This window comes from Phoxinus phoxinus (assembly GCF_949152265.1).
Source record: "Phoxinus phoxinus genome assembly, chromosome: 14".
NCBI classification, from domain to species: Eukaryota; Metazoa; Chordata; class Actinopteri; order Cypriniformes; family Leuciscidae; genus Phoxinus; species Phoxinus phoxinus.
This window is the reverse complement of record NC_136889.1, coordinates 12,651,722-12,672,901: the sequence shown is the minus strand read 5'-3', so window position 1 is coordinate 12,672,901 and position 21,180 is coordinate 12,651,722. Positions and strand designations below refer to the sequence as shown.

General features: G+C 36.4%; 3 protein-coding genes across 4 annotated transcripts in view; 1 reads left to right on the top strand and 2 right to left on the bottom strand.

Moving 5' to 3' along the window:
- The window catches only part of glud1a (glutamate dehydrogenase 1a), a 53,529-nt gene extending 44,276 nt beyond the window's left edge, over positions 1–9,253 (top strand). Inside the window, exons 5-13 of the mRNA XM_079636233.1 lie at positions 1,076–1,170; positions 2,194–2,373; positions 4,612–4,749; positions 5,011–5,148; positions 5,290–5,370; positions 6,572–6,695; positions 7,417–7,508; positions 7,611–7,673; positions 8,572–9,253. Coding sequence (XP_079492359.1) covers positions 1,076–1,170; positions 2,194–2,373; positions 4,612–4,749; positions 5,011–5,148; positions 5,290–5,370; positions 6,572–6,695; positions 7,417–7,508; positions 7,611–7,673; positions 8,572–8,691 — 1,031 coding nt within the window. The 3' untranslated portion in view covers positions 8,692–9,253. The remainder of the gene's footprint in view (positions 1–1,075; positions 1,171–2,193; positions 2,374–4,611; positions 4,750–5,010; positions 5,149–5,289; positions 5,371–6,571; positions 6,696–7,416; positions 7,509–7,610; positions 7,674–8,571) is intronic.
- Positions 9,254–9,591: 338 nt separating this feature from the next.
- Positions 9,592–11,928, bottom strand: LOC307011005 (uncharacterized protein). The gene is made up of 3 exons (XM_079636234.1): positions 11,227–11,928; positions 10,135–10,380; positions 9,592–9,935 (listed from the first exon to the last, which is right to left on the bottom strand). The coding sequence occupies exons 1-3, from the start codon at positions 11,369–11,371 to the stop codon at positions 9,886–9,888; spliced, it is 441 nt and encodes a 146-aa protein (XP_079492360.1). The 5' UTR covers positions 11,372–11,928; the 3' UTR covers positions 9,592–9,885.
- Positions 11,929–12,855: 927 nt separating this feature from the next.
- sncga (synuclein, gamma a) lies at positions 12,856–20,755 on the bottom strand. Of its 2 annotated transcripts, none has more exons than XM_079636235.1 (5): positions 20,277–20,755; positions 16,603–16,644; positions 16,362–16,489; positions 15,540–15,601; positions 12,856–13,652 (listed from the first exon to the last, which is right to left on the bottom strand). In XM_079636235.1, the coding sequence occupies exons 1-4, from the start codon at positions 20,395–20,397 to the stop codon at positions 15,545–15,547; spliced, it is 348 nt and encodes a 115-aa protein (XP_079492361.1). In that variant the 5' UTR covers positions 20,398–20,755; the 3' UTR covers positions 12,856–13,652; positions 15,540–15,544. The 2 variants fall into 2 exon arrangements, with proteins under 2 accessions (XP_079492361.1, XP_079492362.1); XM_079636236.1 differs by having other exon boundaries at positions 15,545–15,601; positions 20,277–20,558.
- Between the last annotated feature and the right edge of the window lie 425 nt (positions 20,756–21,180).

Genomic DNA, 21,180 nt, shown 5'->3' with positions numbered 1-21,180 from the left:
TAATGCCATTCATGTGCTAAAGTCTACACATCCCTCATTCCTTGTGCATGTTTATGAAATGTTTTGCCTAATATTATTATGTTTTGTCTAGACTTAAAAATGCTTAGTCTTCTGTTTAACACATTGTACCATTAATTTGGTAGAATTCCCCGAAGTGTCAGTGCTGAAAATGCAAAATAAGTCTGCAGATTGTGTCAGGGTCTACTAGTTACGAGGCAGTGCGTAAAATTGTAGTTTTTAATTTATATTGCATTTATGATGAACAGTAATTTATCAATATTTTTTGTTTACTAATGACATCTGATAAGCATATTTTAATATTTGGACGGGAACTCCATTGCAGATTATTAGACACAATCACACTCATGAACAATAGTCAGGTAATAATCGGCATCAGATAGCACAGATTAACAGTTAAGCGGCTATTGACACCACTTCTACATTACAAGTAGATTTAACCTGTGACCTGAAAGACTATACATAAACTGTATTCATTATTACATGTCTTTAAAGAGCTTGTAATAGAGCCAACTTTCCTTTGGTAGTTTATTTTTATGTGCTGGCTTCCCACATTGCTCTCTGACAACACAATGTAGATTATCTTGAAAAACTGCAGTGACTGCACAGTTACCATTATGTCTTAATGTATTATAACAGAGTTTTTTTTACGCTTGGCATTGAAGGGATATTTCACCCAAAAATGAAAAAAAAATCATAATTTACTCACCCTCAAGTTGTTCCAAATCAGTATGAATTTCTTTCTCCAGCTGAATGCAAAAGAAGATATTTTAAAGAATATGGTTAACCAAACAGTTGTTGGACCCCATTGACTTCCATAGTACGGGGAAAAAATATTATGGAAGTCAATGGGGTTCATCAACTGCTTGGTTTCCGACATTCTTCAAAATATATATTTTTGTGTGTTCAGCAGAAGAAAGAAAAAGTGAGTAAATTATGACTTTATTAAAAATAATGAATAAATTATTTGGGTGAACTATGCCTTTAACTCTGTAGCTGAGCCATGGCCATGGGAAGGGAGGATCGGTAGCATACTCATTTCTGTTTCCTGCGTTAGGGCCTGGCATTGATGTCCCAGCCCCAGACATGAGCACAGGAGAAAGGGAAATGTCCTGGATTGCTGACACGTATGCTAACACAATGGGCCATAATGTAAGTTGAAGAGTGTGACCAAGTGTTTGTGTAATACGCAACCGGTTTGCTTAAAGCTGCCATCGGCAAGATTTTTTTGATCATATTCACTGAAACCGAAGCTATGCTCTGACAGAACAACATAAATCAGCCAGTTTTAGAAAAAAAACCTGGTGCACACGCACTGACGAGCACAAACTCGATGGGAGGGTGCTTGGTGGTAGTGGGGGAGGGGCATGAGAGTTGTAAACATTCAAAACTTTGGCTAAGTCCACTCAATCTGCCAGACCTGCCGACTGCAGCTTTAAGCAAAATCTATAAGAAATATTTTTTTGGGTGAACTATAGCTTTAAATAAGATGCTGGCTGCATTCGAAAAACACATAAACTTACTTAAAACGTTAAATCTCTTGGGCTACCCTACAAACACATCCTTCATGAAATGCATATCTTGTTTTCCCTAAAAAACATCTTATAGCATAATATTGTAGATAAATGCTGTAAGTGTGTGCATACAGGTATTTTTATCGATCATTTTATGCACATATTACCTTGATTTGGTACAGTGATTTATATTGTACATTTTCAAATATTGTAGTCATGTTGAAAAATATATTTGTAAGAACTAACAAACAGATTGTCGCTATATTGGTGACTCAGTCAGTGCCTAGAGCTTTTACTGTCCCTGACAAAGAGCGTGGTGTTTATGAGACCAGGAGAACAAAGCGCCCCTGTTTTTCCATCCTCTACTGACAGACTCTTTCAATACAGTCTGTCCTCCCATGGCAGTCATTTGCTTGGTGGCCGTGACGTTCTGTTCTTTTTGCGAGCTGCCCGGTAGCTAGATACATGAGAGATATACTGAGACATCAACAGATTGTTATTCTATATACTCGTATATCTCTCATGACAAGCTAGCAGAGATCTCATAGCTTTGTGCCTCACAATTTGCTTTGCAGTTTAGATTATTCTGTTTGAATGCAAACAAAATTCTTCTAATGCTTAGAAGGGCTCTTTGTAATTCTTTGTCATTCTTCTTTATCAGGATATCAATGCTCATGCCTGTGTTACCGGTAAGCCCATCAGCCAGGGTGGCATCCATGGTCGTATATCTGCCACTGGTCGTGGAGTCTTCCATGGCATTGAAAACTTTGTCAATGAGGCTGCTTACATGAGCCAGCTGGGCCTGAATCCTGGGTTTGGAGACAAGACGTTTGTCATTCAGGTTTGTTTATATTACTCTTTGATTTTCTTGTTTCGATTCAAATGTAGTTTTCAGTCATATCAAATCAGTTGGCTGAAGAATTGTTCTCTTTATGCATTGCATTGTCCAAAATGCACTGTCCGCCTAAAACTTAAATACATATTTAAATAAAAAGAAAAGTACAACTGCATAGTGTGCTATCATGGTGCTACTTGCAGGCACGTTGTACATGATCTCTATGCCAGCACTTAGTGTACGCTGACATGGATCATTCTGACTTTGCTTATCTGAGGACTTTAAATATTCAGTGTGTGCTTGCTTTTAGACACCCAATCAATATTCGTAAGGAATGATTAAAAGAGTGGGGAAACCTTCAAATGTTACGCTTCCTACGTAACAACTTCCTTCCTGAAACAACTTTTTTTAGTTAATGATCTGTAAGACTGGGGCTTTATTAGTGCTGTTCATTGATTCGAGTAAGGGTGTACTCACACTAGGCACGGTTGCCATGAACTGGGCCCGAGTACGATTGTCCCCCCTCCCCACTCCCCCTCTGGCCTGCACTCACATAGAGTTTCAGCATTCGTGCCGGAGCACGCTTACGTCATTATGATGAGACGGTTTCGGGATAAACAGAGCGGCGCTCTCTGAGCACAATGGAGTCCATCGCTCTGTTTTCTTCGGTTTTCTTTGTGGATAATTTTGTGTCGTTTGGTCCACGGTGGTCCACAGCCCTCTCACAGCCTGTTGTTAAACAGATGTGTCGCCTTAGTGGCGCGAACATTTTCACGTAATCGTGCTGCTTGTATGAGGAGGTTTGCAAGGTACCAGCTGAAGTGCAGCACGGACTTTGCAGCTTTGATTACGGACTACAGTTCCCATACACGCGTCCTGTTCCGTGCTCCAGCACGGTTAGCGCTCACACTGCATGCGAACCGCGCCCGAGTCCAACTGAACCGTGCTCTGGCCCACCTCTTCCAAGCGGGCCAGGGCCGGCTAATCGAGCCGCGCCCGGGCACGGTTAGGAACACTCACACTAGTCAAACGAACCGCGCTTTGGTGGTCAAACGCACTCGGGCACGGTTCAAACTGGCTAGTGTGAGTACACCCTAAATGTTTTGACATTTGGGTATAACGTTTTTAAATTCGACAATATATGGTGTAAAACTATGTTAGTGCTGCCCTCTTCAGGTTAAACGGTGGCTACTGCAGTTGAATTTTCCTATTGGAAGTTGTGGTGCGGTATGACGCATGATGACTCTGCCAACGCTCACTACCCATATATATATATATACCGGTATATACATTATTTATTTTTTTTTTTTTCTTGGTTCGTCCCCCCTGTCTCTGCTGGGCTCTGCCCATTTTTACAGCGTTTTTCAAATATTGCCAGTGGGTGGAGTTAGGCTCTGACCAGGGGTCTAGTTACCCTTTAACTACATTAGTTAACATGAACTAACTACGGTGGCCGAGAGTGCTGCAACTGAAGAAAACCCATATTATCATATTATCTTTAACTTCTAAAGTAAATGTATTTTGTTTTAAGCATGTTTAGATATTTTACTACTATTACTTTTACTAGATACTAGATTAGTTTTGTAGTGTATTCTACGGTGTCCAAGAGAGATCAACGTGCTGCAACTTAAGAAAACGCATGCAAATAGAAAAAACCACAAATTAAGAAAACATCTTCATCAGTTTTACAACACACGTGTGCTCCAAATACTCACAACCAAATACAGAAACGCACTGCAAATAGCACAGAACACAACGGTAATGTTTCCAGGGGACCCCAATAAGTTTTGAACCTGTATGGGACTTGCTTATTGCTCAATGTCTACTAGTTTTTAGTTTTTTTTCTTGCAAAACATACAGAGATTACATGTTTATGACATACAACGTTGTATACAAAAATATACAAAATGCATTAGAGTTAACAAAGAGCTGAAAACTAAAACTAAAATAGAAAAATGATAGAGAAAAATAACATGGGGGTAAGATATAATAAAAATGTGTACAATGTTACTGATGTAGGCTATAGATTATAATTGTTTCTGTATTTGGTTGTGTTGTAAGTATTTGGAGCACACATGTGTTGTGTAACTGATGAAGATTTTTTATTAATTTGAATTGTGTTTTCTTCATTTGCAGCACGTTGAGCTCTCTCGGCCACCGTAAATTCATCAGCATTACACATTACCTTCAGCTCAGCTACCAGTATGAATAATATTTAATGCAGTCTCCTAATTTCTGTGGTAGGGTTTTGGTAATGTGGGCCTGCACTCCATGCGTTATCTGCACCGCAACGGAGCAAAGTGTGTGGGTGTCGGAGAGGTGGACGGAAGCATCTGGAACCCTGACGGCATTGATCCCAAAGAGCTGGAAGACTATAAGCTGGTGAGTGTGAAGAGCCTATTTCCTTTGCAGCAGAGGCGGTGCCAGGACACACAAACTGGGGAAGCATTAATTATTTTTTAATTGGGTTTCCCTTGGTTCAAATCAATTGCGTTTCTGAGGCGATGTAACATTCTGGTTGAACCATAGCTGCAGTGTAAAAATATTCAGTGTAAGGCAGCCATCTTGTGGTCATTTAGCAGTATTACACGTGCTATTCTATAATCTGAATGTATTAATATAATAAATGCTCTTGTTATCCAGGCCAATGGCACTATTGTTGGCTTCCCCAATGCCACCCCATATGAAGGCAGCATCTTGGAAGCTGAGTGTCATATCCTGATCCCTGCTGCAAGTGAAAAACAGCTTACAAAGAAAAACGCCAACGATATCAAAGCCAAGGTTAGAGGTCAATAGGGCCAACCATAACAATAGTCCTTTTAATGTATATGAGTTATTGATTGTGTTATGCCACTCCAGATAAAATGAGTGCAATGAGAATATGAAAGAAAAATGTCTTCAAAATAACACTTATTTTCACAGATCATTGCTGAAGGAGCCAACGGTCCCACTACACCTGAGGCAGACAAGATATTCCTAGAGAGGAATATCATGGTGATCCCTGTACGTTATCCAGTCGTAACAAAATTTAACCCTTTGACGCGTACGGTCACACCGTTGTGATCAGTCAAGACTGTTCCCTGGAGCATACGATCACACCGGTGGGATTGGAACGCTCAGTGCATCATATAGACTATATCATTTGAAGAGGTGTTTTATTCATATCAGATACATTGTGTTGGTATTAGGTAACTGTAAACTTCACCAGCCATGTACTTGCACACTTGTGTTATAAATCCGAGAGATATGATTCTCTGAATTACGCCGCAAACTAACATGGTGGCGCCCATCACTCGTTATAAATCAGCCAACATGATCATTATAAAGGTTTATCATAATAATAATAATAATGTGATGCATTCTAAAATAACGGTCACCTTAAAGGATTAGTTCACTTCAAAATGAAAAAAATTATGCCATCATTTACTCGCAGTCAAGTTGTTTCATGATGGTATGATTTTCATTTTGAAGTGAACTTATCCTTTAAAAAACACACTGGGGGGTCTGATAGAATATTTTAAATACCATGTGAAACGGTTAATATTAAATATAAATATTTGATTTACTGTAGTGGTATAAGTGATGTCCGGAGGTGATATTTGTTTTTTATGACACTACAAATTTGATTCAATGATCAAAATATGAGGAAAGTATTTTGTGTGTTTTAAATATGAAGAAAAACAAAACACTAAACATGGTTAAGGTATTTATCTGACAAAATTATACTACGGCATAATCAGTTATTCATATTTTATTGGTTCTCTCTTGTTTTTGCATGTGTTCATAATTTTCTTTGTATGACAGCCTGGCCAAAAATTATGTCTACACAATTTGTCATGCTTCATTGCATTATAGCAAATTGACCAATTGACTCCAAGCACAACTATGTAATATGATTAAGAAAATCTTTAACACTTTAAAATAAAATGTATATTTAATAAAAAGTTTCCTTGGCCGGACATCACTTTTGGCCACTACTGTATATATTGGTGATTAAAAAAAAAAAAATGTATTTTTTTATCTTATTGATAGAAGTTTTATATGTACAAGTATTTAAAAAAAAAATTAATATATTTTTTTTATATTCTAATAAATTTCCCCCCTGTTTTATACTACTTTGATCTTGCCACGAAAATAGCATTTGATGCTAATATGACACTAAAAATAAATAAATACATGTTTAAATATTCATATCCATAAATAGGACATGTACCTGAATGCTGGAGGTGTGACGGTCTCCTACTTTGAGTGGCTGAAGAACCTTAACCACGTCAGTTATGGCAGACTGACTTTCAAATACGAAAGGGAATCAAACTACCATCTCCTAAGTAAGTCAGAAATACGTTATACCTAGAAAATGTGATGTATAGTCATGCAGTAAAAAAGCAATGCTATATATGGTCAACATACTGAAGTGTTTGCTGATAGAAATCTTTCTTTCATGAATGCTATAATTGTTTGCAAATCACTTACCGGTCTTACTGATGATCAGGTAATTTAGTTCTCTGGAAGGGCTTGTTTTCCATTTTCTAATTGCTCTAGTGTGCACTCGGCTAGAATAGGTCATGTGGTATTTTTGTTCAATTTGTTTATTCTGCTTCCACAAGCAAATACAGTGGTGCCCCCTTGAGAGGATCTGGGCATGTATACACATAAACACAAACACGTGCTCTGTCCCGCCTTTCATCTGACTGGCCTAAAATGACCTCCAATTTGCTGCTAGTCACATGGTACAGATGGTACTGTCAATACAGCTAGTCCAAACATCCTCTATTTTTTTTCATGCAAGTTCTTAAGACTTCTAACTGTCATGTGAAAAATCTGTTGAATGGTGTGATTTTAGTGAATTCATATACTGATACCATCACCATATTTTATTGCATGCTTTATTAAATATTTAATTAAATCCATCACAGATTTGGACCCCAGAGAAGCAGTAAGAGAGAATAAGCATTTTGTTTGGGGGAAAATAGCATGTGACTATTACTATCTTATATCCATCTGTCAGTTTTCTCATTTCTAATGGAGATCTAATGTGTCCTTTGGCAGTGTCTGTCCAGGAGAGTCTGGAAAGGAAGTTTGGGAAACATGGTGGAGCCATACCTATTGTTCCCACATCGGATTTTCAAGACAGAATTGCTGTGAGAATAAATGCAGAATCTCTTGTCACATAATTTGTCTTTCATAACCATTTTAAATTAGACTATTAGACCTTTTATAAACTTGTTTTGCTCATCTGCTAGGGAGCTTCTGAAAAGGACATTGTGCATTCTGGTTTGGCTTACACAATGGAGCGATCTGCCAGAGTAAGTATATATAATTATTTAATTTATATATTATATAGAAATGGTCACACTTTAGATTAGGGTCCAATTATCACTAATAACTATATATATATATATATATATATATATATATATATATATATATATAATATATGTATATAAAAATATAAAACGCTGTGTACGGAAGGCCAAAACAGAGACTAAAAGATGTTTTTTATGGTTTTGTTAGTGTCTAGTATTTCTGCATGAAAGTTAAATGTTGTACTGCATCAATGCCCCTCCCGCACAATCCTTTCTGTCTTTTGAACATGAACAAACAGATACTCTCACCTGTTCCACACCTAGCAACAGCTTTTGTGTTAGACTGGGATCTGGTAACTAGAGAACAGCATCTGCTTGTTCATGTGCTATTGTTGCTGTGAGTCATTTGTTTCTGAGAGCCAGCCCATTAAATGGATTCCTATATCATCCTCCACACCCAATTTGCGAATTATTGACAGCATTAGTTAGAAGATTACTACGCTAACAGCACAATACTGTAAATAGCACACACAATTAAAATTGTTTATTAGACTGTTTAATAAAGCTATTCTTTTCCATATTGAATAGAATATAAGTTCATTTATAATCAACATTTTGATATGCATCTTGGATTTATTTTTTATTTTCTTGGCTTCTTCATAAAGGATACATGTGATGCTCCCCTAGAATTAGACCAAAATTTGATAATGTTGAAGCCATCATAATTGAGATGCCTATTAGAAAAATATTCACTTTGAGAGTACATGTATGATGCCTTAAAATACAGCATATAGCATACTTGTTTTGGATAGTTTGATGTATAAAGCGCCTGCGTGGTTTAAAATGCTGCTTCAGAAATGATCAGATTGTTTACATAATTAATTTTTCATCCTTTTAGCAAATCATGCGCACAGCCAACAGGTATAACCTTGGGCTGGACCTGAGGACGGCTGCCTACGTCAATGCCATTGAGAAAGTCTTCAAAGTGTACCACGATGCTGGCCTTACCTTTACATAGACGGTTGTATTATTCACCTGACTCTGTATACCCAAGTCTGCACAGAGTTATATCACTTAACCCCACAGCTCCTCACGTTTACATTTTATACGTCCGAATGTATATGTCATATCATTTATGCATGTGGTTAGCAATATGCAACTTTAGAAGCATCTATTCTTGTGTAGTTAATCATCTTTTCAAATATTCATGGCTTAAAAAAGCCTATTAGCCAAAGTCCCTTTAATTCACTCTCTTTTGTCACATCTCAGAGCATAGCGGGAATGCCTTGCCAGCAAATACCAAAAATTTAGAGCTACAGTATTTCAAATCTTTGTAATGTTTTCTTCAGGTTTTCTGTGTTAATGAAGAAGTTACTAAAAACATTAAGCTTTCTGGCTGTACTAGACTTGCACAGTTGTTATTTCCCCTGCCTGTTTTGACAAAAATATGGTCAATTTGGAAAGGGATGCAGGATGAATCTCAGGCTTTTTGTATTTTACCAAAATATTGCACATAAATATCTGGTTTTGCTGCTCTTTTGAACAGTTTTCAATGATAACCCAAAGCCTTCCTTTAAATTTTTTTAAAAAAATAAACGTATTGACCTTATTGGTAAAAGTGTTTAATTTCTTAACAATATGCAAATGGTAGGGTATATATTCAGGAGCAAATGTTTATTTTCATCATCATATTAGCATTTAGTATGAATTGGCCTTTGAAAAAAAAAAAGACTTTGTATTGCCTTTTTTAAATTGTCTAAAATTAATAAAATATATATGAAAATGTGCAGTGTGTCAGCTGATTTACTGGGATAATTTCATTTCTCATTTTAACGAAAAACAAAGATTTTCAAACTAATATTATACTAAAGCAGTATTAGCTCATTTAAGTGGAAAAAAATACCCTTTTCAGTAATAATAACTTTAGTATTCAGCTTTATTCACTAAACATATCACAAGGTACTAATACAATCAAAATCATGCTTAATAAATTTGAACAAAATACTTTATTTGAACAAAATACTTAATATGGATGTAATGAGGATATTTTCTAGTATTTTTTTTAGCAGTGGTCGTACATGAGATATTAAAGACACATCAAACTATTTACATGAGTAAAAAAGTCCTTGACACTAGGAGATTGTGCTGATGTTAGGCAAAGTTCGCCAGCGGGAAACCTCAGCCAAAGAGATTTTTCCTTATTGTCAGAACATCATTTCTCACCGAACCCGACAGCAAGGTCATCCAGTGCATCGTTGAAACCTAATTAAACACAAAATATGAATATGTTATTATATTTGAGCATGGTGGATTTTCATTTTGTATAATGTTCTCTCTGAAATTATATTAGAATCATCAGGTTTTGTCTTGTGATCTCTAGAAGTTCAAACGTGTGTGTGTGTCTCTATATAATGTTGCTCTGTCATAATTTAGTTTTGCCAAGAAGGATGAGCAAACTCACTGCTGTCTTGTGGTCCGCTGTTGCTCTCTGCATTGCTGCCTCCTGCACTGATGGCTCCTCCAGGGCTGTTTCCCTCTGGTTTTTCTGTTGAAAGGAGGCCACCAAATATTCCACCTCCTGCCTTTTCCTTTGGTTTGTTGTCCTTCTCGTCTTTACTTGGGAAAAGACCTCCCATGCCCCCGGTCTTATCAGTTTCCTGTTTCTTTCCAGAAATGGTTTCCCTCACCTTTTTTTTAGCTGCAGCAGCTAGGAGAATTTAACAGCAATGTTATTTAAAGGAATGACATTTTTGCAGTCCACTTTCACACACCACAGCTCCTCTTTCCCAGCAGATTGTGGCCAAAAAGTATATAATTTTATCTTATGTCTAAAAATAAATAAAAAAGAGTCTTGGGATTTTGTGTGTGTTTTACTTGCATAATAAGGCCTTTCTAGCATATACCTTATAAGGAGTGGCATAACTACTGGACTGACTGCATTCTCAAGAAATATTTCATCTTGGTTTTTTTTAGAGAACAAACACTGCTAGCTCATTGGTAGGATTAGAAGTATAAACTGAAAAAAGGTGAAACATTAAATTTCATGTTCACTGAAACATTGAGTTTGTGAAAAGGAGGGAAAACAACTTTCCCAGCCTGCAAGAAATTATATATCTTAAGTCAATGCCGATGTTGTTGTTTTTTTAACTAGCTGAAATCAGCATTATTTTCGTATCTAGATACTATTATATTATTTTACTAATATTTATATATATATATATTAATTTGTTTTGTTTTTTAAATGCATCCAGTAATTAATATTTATTTCAGGTTTAGTTATTTTATGAAATCAAGTTAAACTAAATGAAAATAAAAAAATACTATTATTATTATACCTGAGCCAATAGTTTAGGTAAAATACATAAACAAATAAGATGGCTTTTTTTTCTCTCTCATCAAAAAATCTCATCTATATTTGTGTGCCCTTTTTGAAAGTAATATGAAAATCTGGCTCAATGAGGAGACAAAATGTCTCGGCATAAAATGGACAAAAACTTTTCACACAAAAATAGTTAGAAAGTTTCTTTAAGCTTCTTAAACAGAAGGAACTCACCTGCTTTATCCACTGCCTGGTCGACAAATGAATCCGCTGCTTTATTACCCAGAAATCCTGAAAGGAAAGACATGTTTCTAGTGCGCAGTTGTTGATGTTTGCAAGAGCGGGTGTATGTGTCAGTGTTTTGGGGCCAATGATGCATGAGGTTTTATTAGGTTGCTGCTCCGTGAAAGTATGTCTGGGATGTGTGTTCCTATTGGCTACTGCAGCTTGGGTGGAGTAGTCAACAGAGAGACAACAGCAAGCTTGTTTAACTGGTGTACCTGGTTTCTTGACTCATCATAAGTCAGGGTTCCAGCAGAACTCAGCATTTGTTGAAATAAGAGCCTATCATAATTCAATTTATTTATTATCAGTATTATTTACCACATTTTTACCACATTTAATTATTTCGTTATTTCATTTGATAGGTCAAGGGATGGATATTTGGGTCTTTGGGAGGTATATGCTGGGAGGTTGAATCTTTTGTCTTCTAGTCTGACTTCAGTTGCATTTGTTTATGTTTTGTTGTAGATTACTTTTAGCCTGATTCTACCAGACTCTCGTACATTTCATTTGAAGGAAAATGAAAAGTGAGCGTAAGTACGTAGGGCGGAGCCAGGCTAGATTACTTTCCCCTGAGCAAGAGCAAAATGAAGGGCGGATAGACATCTCCGTCTCCTCCCATAGCTGGAATGTGGAAAAAGCTGAATGTAGCATGTCATTTCAAACTCGGATAACGCATGCAGACCATGATAACTTCTTAAAGGCTGACGTTCTGCCAGAGGCATAAAGCTTCTCATTATAGTATTATAATGGCCATATGGGATGTTAGCCGTGTGTCATGGAGTCTTTGTTTGTCGACTCGATGGGATGCATATTTCATTTGATGTGCGTGTGCTCTGGGAACAGGGAGGGGAAGAGCGAGAGGTGTGTTCTGATCCGAGAAGGGTGTGTGTTTTTGTAGTTTCGTTGAATTGGAGCTGAATGTACTGTAGCCTATGGAATTAATACAATGTTACTAATTTGCTACTTAGTTGCTTCTTTATACTACAAATATTGTGAAAACTAGACTTGTTTGCTTTCTTAGCAATATGGTATTTTATATATTTATTAACAATATTCTGTCTTTAAAACAAGGATACATTGAGAATTTTTGTAGTTGGATAAAACAAGGATAAAATGAGAATTTTTGTGGTTTCGTTGAATTTAATGAAGCTGAATGTACAGTATGAATGAATACACAATGTTACTTGCTTCTTTATACTACAGCTATTGTGAAAACTAAACTTGTTTGCTTTCTTAGAAATATGGTCTTTTATATATTTATTAGCAATATTCTGTCTTTAAAGCAAGGATAACATGAGAATAGGTTTATTTTTAACAAAACTGAATATAGGACTATTCAAACTATTGGACTATTAAAAACAATCTGCTGTTTTCAGACTTCATTGGTTGACTGTTTTATAAGTCAAGTAAATGAGTAGCAGTGTATTTGTGAGGCAGCATGCAAACAAATTATGTAACCTAGTTGTGACAACATATGTTTTTACATTGCTTTAACTCGGCAAATTTCAACCTTTTTTATTAGATATACATGATTCAACTCATTTTTTAAAACTTGGTTTAATGTGATTTAAGTTTAAATGAATTAAATATCCAAGTTGATTTTACTTACAAATTTAAAGCAGCAACTTTTTTTTTACAGTGATCATTTGCAGAGTTGTTTATAATGGACATACTTTCGCAAACTACATATGATATAAGAGCATTTCTGAAGCTTGTCACGTTATAACCACAATTTAAGATAATACTGAAACAGATTTAATCAGCCATTAATCATTTAACACCATCAATTGCCTTATTTTTTGGGATTTACCCATCTGTGATTGTTTTTCTTCTTCTTGTTGTTTCAAACACTGTCTCAGATACAACAATTTAGGTGTATTTGGATTGGAATGTTTTCCTTTTTGTCACAATGACTGTGAAATCATCATCATACATCAAACCTCATTATGTTGGGTGGAGGAAAACTGGTATCAGTTTCAGGGCAGGTAAGAAAGACAGACTATATATAAAAATCTCCAAATCACAAGCACATGCATGTTATATTTGCACAAATGTGGTAATGACACGCACTGCACAGAATACGTGAATACTGCATACATAGCTAAATAAAGTTATGTTTTATTCTTGTTTTATTCTTGTGAATAGTATTTCTGTGAAGGAAAGTAAGGTAAGGATGGCTTGTTCATGAGGAGAAATCAAGAGAGATAGGTGGGTCAGGGTGACTTTGTTTTTTTGTGAAGTTAGATATAATTTAGTGTCCATCAGAGATTTAGCATTATAATATTCAGGCATGGTCAGCAGCAGCTTATGAACTCTCTCTCTCTCTTATGAAGCAAGAAGCAGAGCATCACAGGGGCGTTCAGTGCGACATCAGCCTGAAATCAAACACAAGAATGTTTACATGGGCATGGTTGACATACTTTGCAGATGACTCTTCATTATTTGTAAAATATCACTTTTTAAACAACTGGTAAACTCACAACAAATGAAACAGGTACGTTTTATACAAAGCCTGTTTGTGTCCATTATCGTCTCTGCATTTTTGAGCTGAAGCACATATGCAATGTTGTAACAGTAAAACCTGTCTGATAAGACTGTAAACTACATGAATGTGATAGGAGTCAGGACACTGAATTTGTTTCAGTGTTGGAAGGAAGAAAAATGGTCAGATGTCAGCATTGTTTGCAATTGTGTAAACACGCTGACCTAAATTCTGAGTTACTTTCTAAAGGTTTTGCTTAGATTTAAAGCTTTGTACATGTGTTTCAGCCATAAATCTATCAATGTATTGGACCAAAGACAAAGAAGTACAAAATGACTAGAAAAGGGCTAAATTAAATGCACACAGCTTTTTAAACGTATATGCTTCTGTAAAAGTTTATTCCATATGGGGTATACCATCAAATTCAAACTGCAAATAATTAAATAAATCTTTTCATTTGTACACGAGAAGCAAATTTCCAGAGAGTATAGGCCTATTATATTTTGAATTATATCTCTTCTTCTTGTTTTACAACTGACTAACTTAGATCAATAGATTTTTAGATTTATGCTATCAAATAAATATGCTGATTTGTTGCAAATAAGGAAAAATACGAGTTGTCCAGGCGTTTTAAGCCAAAATGGGGGTCAACCGTGAACAAATTGCAACAGAATCAAACTCAACTGATTTTGTATCCTCCATATGTCCTGAGTAAGGGAAAAAAAGCCCCAAAGAATCCCATTAGGGGAAAGTTCCGAAAAAGACCCAAATATATCCTATATTCATACGCCTATTCATTATTTTTCTCACATGAATAGGGTAAAAAATTTAGATATCACCATGAAAATTACTGAGTTGATTACTTATATCAAGGCAAACAAAAAATGTATTACAAGTTTTTTTTTATTGTTTGTTAACATGGACAAACGGTGCATAATCTAATTACAGATGTGCTAATTTGCATAAATACCACAACAGATCTAAACATTGGGTACAGCCAGGAGAAAATGTCTTGTTGAATCTTGTTGACATATAACAGTATAATGCTAAATGTTAAGGTCTGAATGGAACCCATTTAGGCTACCATGAGCATAAATATACATAGAGGCAGGAAGAAGTACTTTAAAACCGCCTTTATTAATTATTAGGCTATTGGAGAGATGGGGTTTGGGGCTGGGTCCGTGGGACTGTTTCTGGGGGATGAGTCTGAGGGAAGAACAGGAGACCGTTGAGTGGACCTTGAATTAATGACTGACTGAATCTCTGAATGTTTTCAAAAAGCTATACCCAATGTTTAGATCTGTTGTGGTATTTATGCAAATTAGCACATCTGTAATTAGATTCTGCACCGTTTGTCCATGTTAACAAACAAACAAACAAAAAAACATTGTACATTTTTTGTTTGTCTTGATATAATTAATCAACTCAGTTGTCATTTTCATTGTGATATCTAAAGGTTAAATTTGTTACCCTATTCATGTGAGAAAAATAATGAATAGGTGTATGAATATAGGATATATTTGGGTCTTTTTCGGAACTTTCCCCTAATGGGATTCTTCTGGGCTCCCCCTTACTCAGGACATATGGAGGATAGATAGACCTATTTAGCCTACTGAAAAGTTGATTTCACACAATGTTGCGATTGTTTAAATTATTGTTATTTCTGAGGGTCTTTTAATGGATCGATATCGTTTTGCTGAGGAGAAAATGTACAATTAGCCTACTACAGATAAAAAAATAAAAAATAAACCCATTTCAAGAAAAACTTGTGCTCTCTTACCTTACCTACTTTCCAGCGTCTGTGGGCTGCTCTACAGCTCCCTCGTGCTTCGACAGCTCCCCCTGGAGGCAGAAAGACAACAACACATCTCAGCAGACTTGTCAACAGCTTTTTAAAATCAGATTTTCACATCGTCAGGTAGGCCTATTTGCAAAACAGAATTAAAATTGTGAAATACATGTTTTTTGTTTTTGTTATTATTTTGTTATTGCTTTCTGGAAGATGTCAGACTCATGTTCATGTTTGTTTAGCGACGGATAATGTGTGGCTATGGTTAATCATGAGCTGTTTGTAGGGTTCAAATTTAAAAATTAATAAAAACAATTTGGGAGTTCAAATGAAAGAAACTGTCAAGCGTTTTAAAAATGCAGAGCAATGTTTGGAAAGCGGAAATGGGTTATTTATGAAGAACACACTCTTGCTGAGCAGCGAGTCAAGTTCTTTGCTTGGTTGCTTGCTGCAGGCCTGCCTCGCTCCTAAACTGCGAGAACAGTATATGGAAATGTATAATTTTATGTATTCAAATGTATAGATTTTAGTCTTTAATGGTCATGGTTTTGAGGTAAATGTGATCATTCAGCATGCTTTTATTGCATGCATGCATTTATTGAGTTTCTGAAAGCACCTCATTATTCTCCAGCTCATCCTGTCCATGAAAGAAAAACATGAGCATCATATCAAAAATACCAACTTTATGACTGGACTGTGCATTAAGCAATTTATAGCCTACTGCATTTATACTGAATGATAATACCAAATAATGATACAGTGCACCCTAAAGACACCAATTAAAATTGGAATTGAAATGATTGAAATCCTCACCAGTTTTACCAGGCCAGTGGATACGACCACAGTCTCCAGCCCCTCCACTGCCTTTTCTGACATCTGATTGGCTTCGTTCACGGCACTCTCACCCACAAGATTCGCCTGCTCAGTTGTTTTCTGGGCCGCTAGGACAGATGATAAAGCATCCTTGCATTTTGATTTGAGATTTTCCATGGATCAGGGTTTTAGGAAAATGATGTGTTGTTTAGTTATGTTCTGTTTCTATTCACTCTTTTACCTGTGTTTACACTTGTCGCAACGCCTTCCTTTGTCTTTGTGCCTGTCAAAAATAAAATGTTCATTGTGAACAAGTAATATCGCTGATGAAATTACATATAGCTCACCCAAAAATTAAAGTCTGACATCATTTACTCACCCTCATTTCATTCTAAACATGTATGACAATTTTTTTTTTATCATACAATGAAATGTCCAAAACAAGACATTTTTCTAAATATCTTCTTTGGTGTTCTGCAGAAGAAAGCAATTCAAGTTTGGAATGAGGAAATGATGTAAAGAATGATAGATTCTTACTATTTATGTGGACTATCCATTTAAGAGCTCAGACATGCACTCTTGTGAACAAATGCTTTTCCCATAAACTTGTACTTAATTTCATCTTATTTTTAGACAGATATCTGTGGCTCCTGTTCTGTCCTGAGATGAGATCCATACACTTAGTCTTGTCTGGCAGTGCAACTAAATGTCCAGCTATCTTCAATACCCTAGAGAGACTCACGGCAAGTGGAATTTGCCTCTGATCTACAGTCAGTGTACAGGCTGTTTATTGGCACCACTAAGTGCTATTCTTGCATGTTAACAGTGGAAAAAACCCGCTTCTGCTTCTGAAAGGGCCCTGGCATCATTAGAGCTGAATCTCCGCTGCACGTTGCCCTTAGAACAAGCATAAGCTCTGTTCATTCCCAGAACCTTTGAGCCCACAGCAATGTGTCTGTGAAAGTTGCTCCTCCTTCCCAACATGCGCTCACACAGCACAACAAAAACACCCCTCAAATGAGACATGACATTGTCCTTGTTGTTCTGGACAAAGAGCTGATTTACTGTTAAAAGACATGCACATTCTTCAGGGCTAAGCCTCTGCTTGCGACACAAACATGCCTGGAATCTTGTATTATTAATGTTATAATCAATAAAGACTGAGAACATTACCACCGCCCAACCCCTGCTGCAATATGATGTCACTTCCACAGCATCTCTGATTACATGACGAAGCACAAAACGTCTCTACGGCTGTAGCTTGCTGCTAAGATTAAGAGGAGGAGACTGTGATATAAATATAGCTGTGCATAGATTTTAGAGGAAGATATTACTGAGATGTTTCTTTTTCACATAATAATGCTAGCAAGATCTATACTTGAAAATAAATGTAAAGCTTTTTATTCTATACATTAGTCTGAATTACATCACTTCACTCTCTGCTCCAATCCCAATGCTCTTAATTTCTGATTCACATGAGACTTAATGGAATTAAGTCCTAAAAATAATTAATCTGGACTGTGCTCACACAGTTCTGTGATGAAATTGGTGTTATATAATGCAACAGAAATTAAAGTGACAGTTTTATGTGAGTTCTGCCTGATCTATAGCAGGGGTCCAAAAATGCTTTTTAGCTAAAATGCCGCATTCGAGCATCAACGCCACCAGTCTATGTTAAACCCGACGATCATGTTCCCTAGCATGATATGAGAGCATCTTTAATGGAAAAACATCTGGCCGTCTGAACAAATATTTTTTATGTTTCTTTGTTTTCACATTTTTAAACCTTCAACACCTTCAAAGTCTTTCAACACTAAATCATTTATTATTATTATTATTTGTATATAACAGATGTCTATGTGTATAGAGTAGTTGAGACAGAGGTGTGTACTGTATGTGTGGGCAGTTTGTCACAGTTCAGGGCAAAGTGACCTTGCTTTTCTTTGAGAGGCTTGAGATTTCTTTGATTTAAGTATATTGAAGATCATATGTGGTCTGGAGGAAAGCTTTTAACTCCAACACACACACACACACACACACACACACACACACACACACACACACACACACACACACACACACACACACACACACACACACACACACACACACACACACACACACACACACACACACACACACACACACACACACACACACACATACGCACACAGTTTGTTTTCCTATCCTTGTTGTGAGGATATTCCATAGGCGCAATGGTTTTTATACTGTACAAACTGTACAGTATATTCTATCCCCTTTCACTGCCCCTATACCTAAACCTACCCATCACAGGAAACATTCTGCATTTTTAATTTTTTTATAAAACATTGTTTTTTATGTTTTTTAAGCTATTTGAATTATGAGGACTCATGAAATGTCATCATAAATCACGTTTAAGTTGTAATACCAGTGTAATACAGATTTGTGTCCTCATAAATCACAAAAACAAGAACACACACACACACACACACCTTCTCCAACACAACATAAGTCACAGTCCATGTAATAGCAAGCACATTGTGCTTTGTTCATAACACTGAAAACAGAATGACATGTTCCTGTCACTGGTGTGTACTCACACCAAGAGCCATTATGAATCATAAAAGATTGTGTATTGACCCGGACTGACCCCGGTCTCTGAAGTGGACCGGAAGAGAATGGGACTGTAGTGCTGTGTGCTCCTGTGAGCATAGTAGCATAACCAGGAAGAAATTATGTATTACTCACAATGTTTCTGCCAAAAGTCATGTACAAGATGCAGTATTTTACAGTAACACTGCACGGCACTGTACTATAAAATGTTACCCATATTATATGTTAATATAATTTAGTACTATAGTATAGCAGTAACACTAAGCAAGATACTAAGCAGCATATTTAGACCTTTTTGTGACATTACAATAAAGTATAACCTATCTGGTAATTTCAATTTCCATTTAAAATGCAGTATATGGGGTTCAGTTAGGCTTTTCTCTTCATAATGTGTCTGCCACTCACAGCTCATCGATTGATTGCATCCTGAGGGGTTATTAAAAAAAGAAAGTGCTTCCTATCTTCTTCTTCTGTCTTTCTTTATCTCTTTATATCTCCCTCTTCATTCCCCATCCGTTCTTGAGAGTATAAATAAGATATAAAAAAGATGGCAACTGCTCTGGACAGAGTAAATAACCACGGTACTAGTAACCATGTAATTTGTTTATCAGACTTGTTTACAGCTGAGTCGCCAGATGAATTTGTGATCTGATAAGAGACAACAGGCAGGTGGATAGAGCTGATTTTTTTAAATTGAATGCTCGCTGTTGTTCACTCACTGTAGTGACGAAGCAAAGCAGTCACATGTGGGTTTATGCCCCAAATCTATCTTCATTGCCCTAGTTTTCATTTTCAGGACTCTTTATCATCAGTGCCAGCATCAGTGATGTTTAGTTTTTTTTACACCATGCATTGTAAGCAAAACATTTAAAAATTGATGATGATAAAATTTAGTTTGATCATACAAAAAGCATACAGGGCAAACTAAATTTCATCTTTGAATATATTTGATAGAAATCATTCAAAATAGTTTGACTTTCTGTATATATTTAATTGATTAAATGGTTATATATTATTATATTATATTTATTATTACAAACTATATATATATATATATATATATATATATATATATATAAATAAAATCTTTAAATATGATTTTGTAATTGTGCAATTGCTTTCTAAATTTGCAATTGCAGTGTTTTTAAAGTATGAAAATGGCACACAATACCATGTAAGACAGCTTCGTCTTCACTACACTTTACTGTAGAAAAAAGTATATTATATATTATAAATATATTTTTAGACAGTACAAAAAAGCCATTTCTGACTTTGATCTAATTCTCTGATTTTTCTCCCCTCAGTTGAATTTGTACATACCTACATACATGACCCCCTCTTTGGTTTTGGCAGCTGCCTCCTCCACCCCAGCCTTGGTTTTCTCGGCGGCGGCCACCACTCCCTCCTTGGCCATGGAGAATCCCTTCTTCAGCGCATCCATTCTGGATCTCGGAGCTGGGCTTTATGTCCTTCAACTGGAACTGGCTCTCGTCTTATAACTGGTGGATGGAGCTGTGTGTGCTCTGACTGCCAGTGTGGTAAGAGAGAGTGTGTGTGCAGCTCCTTTGAGAGAGGGATGGGCACTCAGTGCTCAGACAGATTGGGACACCCTTAACAAGAGGAGTAGTCAAGCGGAGGGGGAGAAGGCACGAGGAGAGAGAGAGAGAGAGAGAGAGAGAGAGAGATAGGGGGTATAATAACAAGTGGGTGAGAGGAATGCCGAGAAATGGAATCCACAAGAAGCTTTTCTGTTTGGCCTGTTTTCTCCAGCCACCCATAATAAATGAGATTCACATACTGGAAGATTAAATTGTTAATGCTCAAATCCAGCATCAGCGCACAGCTTCATAAAACTATTAAACAACCTCTTCCCTTAATCCTGCCACAGCACATGCAAACCACATCACAAACTTACATGCCAGCCAAAACCAGTCCCTGTCACACACCATCTACCTCCCTACTATGGATCCCTACCGTAGCAGTGTAATTTTAGTATTATTTTAATTGCCATTTTGGATTTAAATAAATATGTATTTTTTTTAAAGTGCCATGCAAATTGAATAAAAAAAAAATGGAATAGACTGTAATAAACACAATTTATTACAATTGGATTCGAATTTTAATATCAAACTGCACAGACTGCACTTCCGCATATGACAACACTCCTAAGGCTCGCAGAACCTGTCATGTTCATCAAATTATAATTTCAATCCGACGTGAGTGT